A 9,068-nucleotide genomic window follows, 5' to 3' on the forward strand; every position below is an offset into this window, starting at 1 on the left:
TCTGGGCTTATTTCTCAGTAAAGAAGGGATAATCCTTTTGCCGACTTTGCAAAGGGACCTCGCTTAAAACAATGAGGAAAGAGCCTAAACACCTAGCTTCCCAGCCATGGGCATGTGGGCACAGAAAGATGTGCCACTGCTTTCTGACCCCCAAATCGAGCTTAGGGGGAGGTCTGGCTTACAATTTAACCCTCTTGGAACACCCAGCATTGCCACCCTCGATGGGGGTGAATGTGTAGAACACGGAGCAAAGGAGAAGTCAGCGTGTAGGGAACCAGGCTCCCCACTCCAGCCCCATCTACAGGAGACTCTTCTCCTTCATCGCTTCCAGGGAAAGCTGCCAAGCTCCCTGCACCCCAACCGTGTCCTCTCTGGACAAAGGCGACGGGAGAGCCAGACTCCGCTTCCCCGGACCACACACCCTCACCGTGACCCGCAGAAGAGCGATACTTCTGCCTGGCTGAGGAGTGCTGGCTGGGGCATGGAGCATGACTTTCTGGGGAGACCCTAGAGTACCACATCTCAGGAACCCCCCTAAAAGGCAGGTTATTTTGAGCCTCTCCTAAGCCCAAGGCCTTAGCAAGTGAAGCAAATGGTTGCGGGACAAGGACCAGAAAGGTTTTTAAGCCTTTCATTCTGCCAGAAACACACTTAAATTTTAAAAAATTTAAAGCTCACCGCCTCTCTTGGGTTCAGGCTGTGCTAGGCTTTGGCTTAGAGGAAGACAGACAAAACCTCAAATCAATGGTTCACGATAAACGCCAGCCCCCGCCCAGTGTGGTCCCGGGGGTGCTGGGACTGAGCTTGTGAGGGAGAAGCAGTCAACGCTGCTCTCCTGCCAGAGGTTCAGACTGGGAGGCCGGAGGCCGGCGTTAAGAATCACTCTCTTCTCTTGTCACAAGGAGCAGGACAGGGAAGTTAGCCAAGGAGCAGGTCTGCCTGAGGCACCCACCGAGCATCATAACAAAGCCAGGGTGCCTCCGGGGCAAGAGAGCCAAGGTGCTGAGGGGAGCGAGGGCCCCAAGAAGGCAAGCTAGTCCCTGGAAGCGTCCAGAAGATGGGGGTACAGGATTAGGACCACACAGACTCATAGTAGTTTCTGTGTCAGAACTTGGGGTTCAGATGTAGGATCGGGCATTATGATAATACCCCTACCATCAGCCCACCACGGTCTCAAATCTCACCCCGAAACAGAAAAGTTGGCCTGCCCCCTCACCCACACACACAGACACACCGCTCACAGCACTGCTTACTTCTGCTAGGCAGCTCCTCATGGCCCAGGCGGCTGGAGGGAGCCACGGGGGCACTGCCACCCTCGTCCAAGGTCAGGATGAGGGGAACGTCGTCATCTAAACTCACGGCCATGTTCTCTCCTGCAGCCCTCAGGATGTGATGTCCAGGGCTTTAAATAGGCACTGGCTTGGGCTCCCTCTGAAAGCCACTGGCCCCCGGCTGCTTCTCAGGAACTCCGCCATTAGAGGCATCTTCTAGGGTTCAGAGGATAAAAAAAGAAAGATAATTACTCAAATTCAACCACTACCAAGGAAAATGTTCTGGAATTAACAGTGATGGCTACAGCACCTTGTGAATATGCTTAAGAAAAAAACAAAAACCAGAGTCAGACTCTATAAAATGGTGGCTTTTATGGTGTGTGCATTATATCTCAAAAGAAAAAGAAGCATACTACAGTAAAACAGCACCACAAACAGGGGTCTGTACGTTCAGGATGCCTGGACTATGATTCATAGCTTTTGCTCCCCGCCCATCTTTACACTTGTTTGTGCTATGAGTTTGTTAAAGATTTTAGAGACTTTAAATACCACTTTACAGATAACAGAGGTGACTACTCAGTGGGTGCTTACTACATACCAGGGGCCCTTCCAGCAATTTTAAAAGCTGACTGCAACTTCATGACAGGTAACATTACTATGCCCATTGCAAGGAGACTTTCTAGGCTGAGAGAGGTTGAGTCCCTTGCCCAAGAACCCACCGCTCTGAACTCTGCCACTTCCCTGCTGACTCTGCTCCTGGCCACGACGGTTCTTCCATGTCCATCCTTGGCATTTAGGCGCGGGAAGTTAGTGGACCGGGTGACTGATCCCTGCCTAAACCCCTCTTTTATAGAAGTTATTCTCCCAGATTTAGGAGTTTGAGGAGGAAGGCAAAAAGAACACAAGCGTTATTTCCTTAAATGCCTTCCACAGAGCATAGCATTAGTGCTCATTCCGACCTCCCAAACCCAAAGCCTCGGGACTAGCCTGTTACAGTTCCTATTTATACACATTCCTGTTTCTGCTGTGAAGAACTAGAGAAAAGCAGAGACTCAGCACATCTGAAGGCAGACCTTTGAACCTGGAAAAAGCAACAGGGCCCTCCCCACAAGCTGTGGCCTTGTGGGTTCAGCCAGCTTCACCTCCAAACTATCCCACTGAACTACCCGGCACCCTGACAACTCCCTTCTCTCCGACAGGTCCCCCTGTGGTACCTTCTGAAAACAGCAGCACAAGTGAGCCCCACTCTGCTTGCTGCACGCCTGTAGCTCTCTGCCTGGCCAACTTCCTGTCAGAATTTTTTTTACATTTCCTCCAGTTCTGGGGATTTATTTTGCTTTGAAAATATCAGTAGTGGGGAGACACAGGAGGAAATCCCAAATGAGATGCTATCATCAGACTGTCTTAAAACTATGTGCTTTTTCTTTTCAGGCTAACTTTTTATTGCAAATATTTTTCTAGCATACCTCTAAAGTGAAGAGAAAGTATCAGTGAAATGCCTCATATTCCACCACTAGGCTTTAGCCATCAACATTTTGCTGTTCTCTCAAATTTTTATTTTGAAAGAGGTTCTATTAACCCTTTAACCCTCTAAGCGATTTTTAAATTTTATATCTGTTATAAAGAGGAATGTTTTTTGTTGTTTTTTTTTTAACCTGTTTCATATATAACTCTGCTTGCCTGCATTGTCTTAGCTTTGTGGTTCTCAACTGGGGTGATTTTGCCCTCCCAGGGGAATGAAGATATTTTTGATGGTCACACCTGGCGGGTAGGGGGTGCTAAGTAGAGGCGAAGAAAGCTAGGCACTAAGCACCCTACAAGGCACAGGACAGACCCACCCCAAGTTAGCAATATGTGGCTCACAATGTCCATAGTACTGCTGTAGAGAAATCCTATTTAGCTAACATCCCCACTTCACAGCTGAAGAAACCGAGGCTTAGAGGGGTCCATTTAACTTGCCCCTTACAAGTAAACAGCGGAGAAGTTGTAGCGCCCAGGCTTCAACTCAGGCCTGAAACCCTCTTAACTATTAACCTACACGTCCTCCCAGAACCAGTTGCCCCACTAAAGTCAAGCCCATCATTTTACAGAGAGGATAAAGTGAGGCCCTGAGTGGTGTGGGACTTGCCCAAGGTCACAGAGTGCAGACGCCTTAGCCCAGTGCTCCTTCCGCCCACTTTGCTTCTCGCTCTATAGAGGGCCCAGAAGGGAAAAGTCACCCCTGAGGACAGGTCCCAGGGGAAGAGGGTCAACAGCCACCCCCCTGTCCCCTTCTGCGGCCTGCCTCGGACAATGGTCTCTGGCAGGGTGCCTGAAGGCTTCAGGTCGGTGGGCAGGAGAGGGAGGGAGGGTGGAAAGAGGAGAGTGGGTTCCCATTCCACGTGCTTCCCGCCCTGATCTGGGCCCCCGCGTGGGGGTCGCCCCAAGAAGTCGGAGACAGGCGAGTGGGGTGCAAAGCCCCGGCTGCGCGAGAGGGAGAGAAGCATGACGACAACTTCGCTAGGAGTGCGCAGGCCGCCTCCCACACCCGGTGCCCAGCCGCCACCCCTTGCTCCGCTCCCTCGGACCCCTGCCCTCTCCGTCAGGCCATCGCTCGCACCCCCCGGATTCTTACACGCGCCGCCCCTGCAACCCGGACCGCGCGCCGGGGTCCGCACCGCGCAGCCCAGCCCGCCGGCGCCGCCGCCAAGCCCCGAGCCCGGAGGAGTTGCAGCCGCCGCCACTTCAGCCGCTGCCACAACCGCAGCTGCGCCAGCTCTCCAGTCCACCACCCACCGTCCCTTCTCCTCCGCCCGCCTCGCCCATTCGCCCTCGGCCGCGGCTATTGGCCCCGCGGGCAGCCATGCTGAGCTCTGATTGGACAGCCCGCACGTCCTTCCCGGGTCCGCGCCCGCTGCCGACGCGGGATTCCGCGCCCGCCTCTCGAAAGGGGGCGGGACACATAAGCTCCGCCCCGCTCCGCCCCTCCTCCGCCCCACCCGTCCTGCCCACCCCAGAGGCGTCCCGGGTCTCTCCATTGGTGGAGAGCCAGGCAGACAGAGCTTGGACTGGCCAGGCCTCCGGAGGGGGGACGAACCGAGTGGAACCGGACACTGAGTGGTGAAAAGGAAGACTCCGAGTCCCGCCCTCTGGGATCGGCGGTTAACCTAGCAACGGAGACACCGCCGAGGTAACTATGGATAGTAGAACCGGGAACCCTGGGAGCGGGTGAGTGGCCCGGCGGGGCAGGGGGAGGACGAGGGGCACAGGTGGAACTGGGTCTGGCCCGTCTCGCGTCTTCCCGAGGAATCAGTGGCCGCTGCCGCGGTCGCGTCCCTGCCCCAGGACCCTGCTGTCTGGCCTGTCCCTTGTGACCCTCCCCCTCAGGCGCCCCAAGAACCACTGGACATCTTGAGGTGTCCCTGCCTCCACACTGACCGTCTCTACCGTCTTCAGGATCCCACTTTCCTGTCCTTAAAACGTGGGTCAAGTAGAGTCTGATCAGAGCTAACTAATTGCTCAGAGGTGGTGGGGAGAGAGGGTAGTTTATAAATCCTTCCACCCAGGGCTCATACGTTCCACGGGGCGCGTGCAGTGAAGGGCATCTCACTGGAGGGCTTAAATTTTGTAATTTTCATTTCACCAATTTTTTTTAAAAGATGTATTTATGCATACAGTACTGGGGTACAGGCCAGAGGTGCAGGGGCTGAGAGGATTCAACAGAGACAGAGTGGGGAGCAGAACAGGCAGATGGACTGAAATACACTGCTGAGGGGAGCAGCAGGCGGGTCAGGAGAGGTCTGCTATGCCAAATGGGTCAGCTTCCTGACCAGGGATGGAATTCATGTTGCAGTGGCTGCGGGAGCTTCATAGGACTGCGCTTTAACCCCTTGCACCACCAGGGCCCTGTTCCACCAATTTTTTACCTTTTGTCCTACCTTTAGGACTTAGCTGCCATCCTTAAAATTTGATTTTGCTTCTATGCTCAAGATAAAGGGTTTGTTTGAGACAAAGCAGTGGAGTTGAACATGGAGCAACACAGTAAGTGCTCAGGAAATAGCATCCCCCCCCACGCACACTCAGCCCTCCATCCTTGCGTCTAACTGCACCCAGGGAGTTATCTTGTTCCATACATTAAATATTTATATGTTCAACAAGTATTTGCTGAGAACCTACTACCAGGTGCTGAGATAGACACTTCGATTAAGGAAATGTCATTTCTCCCCTCATGGAACTTATAATCTAATGGAGAAGATAGTCATTAACTGAGTAAAACACATAGAGCATATGTAAAACATCTGTGCATACACACACATATAATATACAAGTGTAAAGTTCAGTCTGTGGAGATTCACTTCCAGAATGACGGACTGAGGAGCTCAACAAATCCTCACTTCAAAAAACAATTATTGTCTGTTGCTGAGTGAGTGGATGATAAACAAAACATGATACACATAAAATGGAATATTTCCATTTTTTAAAAAAAGATTTATTTATTTATTTATGCACATAAGAATTGGGATACAGGCCAGAGATGCAGGGAATGAGAGGACTCAGAACAGACAGATCCACTGAAATACACTGCTGAGGGGGTGAGATAGGAGAGGTCTGCTGTGCCATGTGGGTCACCTCCCTGGCTGGGGATCGAACTCACGCTGCACTGGTTGCTGATAGCTTCATAGGGCTGAGATTTAATCCCTTGTGCCATCAGGGAGGCCCCTTGGCAGAATTTTCTAAGTGGTTGAATCAGAGTCACACCTTATTTCGTGGTCCCCCCAGTAGCATGATTGAGAGCACAGGAGAATAATACTGGATAACAGGGCCAAGTCAGGAAAAAGGTCAAGTAGTGAGAACAGTGGGAAAGTCAAGAGTGAAACGGGGTCACTCCTCAGCCTTGTCTGAATTACAACGTTGGGAGTAGACAGCAGGAATCTAATCCGCTGTTCTTTTTCTCAGACTTTACCCTCCGCCCAGAAAGCCCCAAACAGCGTTTGATAGGAAGCGGCAGTGATAACAAGGTGTGCAGTCTCTGCACCATGCGCCCGGCCTTGGGGCTGGACAGGCTCTGGCACCCCTCCGGGGCGCATTCCAGGCATAGGTGGTGGTGGGACAGAAATGTCAGTTTGAGCTTGCGGTTTTCACTCGATTGACAATGAAAAGTCAAAGGGGTGAGTGTCCCCTGCCTGTTCAGTTGCTAAATTCCTCCCACGCTTCCCTCTTTCCCTAGGTGAGAAGAGCTCAGGCTGATGAAGCTGATGAACCTCCTGATCTATGCTTCAACATATAATCACTCACCTTTGAGTAGGGCTTTTAGCTCTCCAAAGGTCTTTCCTGTCTATTAACTCATCCCTCCACCACCCAGTTCCCCACTGATGTGGTAGGACAGGTGTATCCCAGATGCCAGAGAGATAAAGATACTTTCATCCCAAAAGCCCCTGGTGGGGGAGTTTCCTGCACCCAACAGGACTTAGGCATCTGATTTGTTCTGTAACTGATGGGAGCTTTAGCTGGTATGGAGTCAGCTCATTAGATTGAACTAAGCTAGGTGGGTCTGGTCTTGCTTTCAACCTGGATGAAAAGGTTCAGAAACCTTGTTCCAGAATGATGTTTTTATATAAGACAATTGCCCTCCACACATACATACACACACACTTTTTCCCTTCAACCCTACTTAGTGAAACTGGAAAAAAGTGCTTAAAAATTCAGATTATTTGAAATACAGTGCATCAGTGAAAAGAATGTCTTTGATCTTGGTCACAAACAACAACAGAAGATTCTAGCCCACACCCAATCAAGCGCATCTAACATGGGGCTTTGAATACAAGGGGACTTTTTTTTTTTTAATTACAAATCAGAGAAATACATTTCCCTTCTCACCCAGCACACATGTTTAACCCCAAATGAATAGTTATTACATGCTGCCATCAACTCTTAACACTTTCTGTAACACTTTACATCTTTTCCATGCAAATTGATTTCACTCACTCAAGGGTCAAACCTTTGGTTTTAAAAAGAGTGTTTTGCATTTCATAAGATTGTGATTGAAATATTTCTTTTTAAGTGGGGGGAGTTTATTTTAGAAAAAATGTACATTCCTTATGAGGAAATGCTTCCTTCTGTTGGAAACAACCAAATAATTTCTGTGATAATTTCTGTGGTTGAATATAAACAGAAATAAATATTTATCAAGTTACACTGTAGCCAGAAGAGAATTAAGAATCACAATGAATTCATTAGTAAGGAGGGGGTAACTCAAAACTGGTAAGTGGTTTCAGGAACCTCTATTATCCTCCATCCCTAACAGAAAATCATCACTACTCTAGAGACCAGCAAAATGGAAAACAAGTAGTAAAAAGTGGATCCATTTTGGCTCTTTATAAATCCTTCAGCACAAAGCTGTGGATATTATTTTGAGGAAAAAAATGCCTCTGAGTGTTGTTTTAAATGACCTTTGAAGTCATAAGAAAAGCCAGTCATCCTAGAATAGGACCTCATTTCACGCTCACAGCTGTCCTGCCAAGTGTGGGTCACTGTCCCCCTTTTACAGATGAGGAAATCAGAGCTTAGAGAGTTGATTGACTTGCAGAAACACACATCAAGGAAGCAGTGATCCCCAGGGTTGAGTTCTGAATTTGTCTGACCCCAGAACCCCCAAACTTAATCACTGTGCAATCCACTCATTTCCACTTCAGAGATGAGGACCCACAAGGTCAAGTGTTTGCCCAGGGCCCTCGCTGAGGCCAGGGGCTGTAGACAATTATTCATTATAACCAGCAGCTTAGAAATCTGTCCTCAGAAGCACATTCCCTGCCAACCTCAGTCACTCTTCAGTGTCCCTGTCTCCGAAGCACAGGAAATGTGGAAACCACAGCCCCTGGCCATTGCCACAGATGAGTTTTCCTGGCTATTAATACTTCCAGCGATTGCTGTTGTATCTGCCTGGAACTCTTTTGCCAACCAAATACAATTAAAATTCATCTTCAAAAAGGACAAGAGAGGACTGAGTAATGGTTCAAAAGGGGTGGTAGAAAAAAAAAACCTCTAAAAAAGTAAAACCAAATTAGATTTAAATCTTTTAAAATTCCAAGCCTGGAGACAAGGATGGGGAACAACCCAGAAACCAAATCTTGACCCATACGTTCACTATTAAAACAGGGAGCTTTTTTCCAGTCTTAATTCAGGACAAAACATAATTTGGGATATTAACATTATCCTATGGTACTGGCTTTGCTCTGGCAGTCACTTCCTTCACTCAAGAGCGGTCTGCAGCGGACTCACTGTGCTGGGTGCTGGGGTACAGACTTCATAGGGAATTTTCTGTCCCTTCCCAGTATCCACCTTCCCGTTCCAGAGAAAGTGATATGTGCAGTTTGCAGCCAGAGGGAAATTCCTGGTGCCTCCAAGGCAAAAGCTCTTCCCCTTAACCCACCTATTAAGTAGGAGATGGAACTCGGCAACCTGGCATCCGGACCCCTTCAGGACTCTGTGTCCTAAGAAGAATGCTGGGGGGGAGGATGAGGCTGGGATCCCAGGAACACGGCGGGTGGGAATTGTACCCCACAGAAACAGTCAGGAGAGTCAAAAGGACATGAGATCAGCTGTGCAGGTTGTGAAATCCACAACCTGGTTTTATTCAATCTGTAATCAAGCAGAAACTGCCATTTGGGGGAGAGGGGGATGGAAATTAAAACCAGCGCTCAGGAGCTCATCTTTGTGAACCGCCTCTCTGCTCTTAACCCACAACCTTATTTCCCAGCCTAAACTATTCTTCTTAGTTCTCTCATAGCCATGCTGAGCTGAAGTTGTCTTTTTTTTTTT

The 9,068-nt window shown here is 49.4% G+C and overlaps 2 protein-coding genes across 4 annotated transcripts in view; one reads left to right on the top strand and one right to left on the bottom strand.

Annotated features, from left to right (window-relative positions):
* TPCN1 (two pore segment channel 1) overlaps positions 1-4,057 on the bottom strand; it is a 43,563-nt gene extending 39,506 nt beyond the window's left edge. Inside the window, exons 1-2 of one of the 2 annotated variants that reach the window (XM_004691013.2) lie at positions 3,886-4,057; positions 1,254-1,487 (exon numbers count right to left, since the gene is read on the bottom strand). In XM_004691013.2, the coding sequence (XP_004691070.1) occupies positions 1,254-1,365 (112 nt within the window). In that variant the 5' untranslated portion in view covers positions 1,366-1,487; positions 3,886-4,057. The remainder of the gene's footprint in view (positions 1-1,253; positions 1,488-3,885) is intronic. The other variant, XM_012730993.1, reaches the window with a different exon arrangement.
* A 348-nt stretch (positions 4,058-4,405) lies between these two features.
* Positions 4,406-9,068, top strand: part of IQCD (IQ motif containing D) — an 18,205-nt gene continuing 13,542 nt past the window's right edge. The window contains exon 1 of one of the 2 annotated variants that reach the window (XM_012731128.1): positions 4,406-4,440. Coding sequence is in view for 1 of the 2 variants with exons in the window: in XM_012731127.1 (XP_012586581.1) it covers positions 4,447-4,478 (32 nt within the window). In the remaining variant the exon portion in view is untranslated. Of the gene's footprint in view, positions 4,479-9,068 lie in introns of both variants that reach the window. The other variant, XM_012731127.1, reaches the window with a different exon arrangement.

Source organism: Condylura cristata, unplaced genomic scaffold (assembly GCF_000260355.1).
Source record: "Condylura cristata isolate star-nosed mole 26May11 unplaced genomic scaffold, ConCri1.0 scaffold00029, whole genome shotgun sequence".
In the NCBI taxonomy this organism is placed as follows: Eukaryota; Metazoa; Chordata; class Mammalia; order Eulipotyphla; family Talpidae; genus Condylura; species Condylura cristata.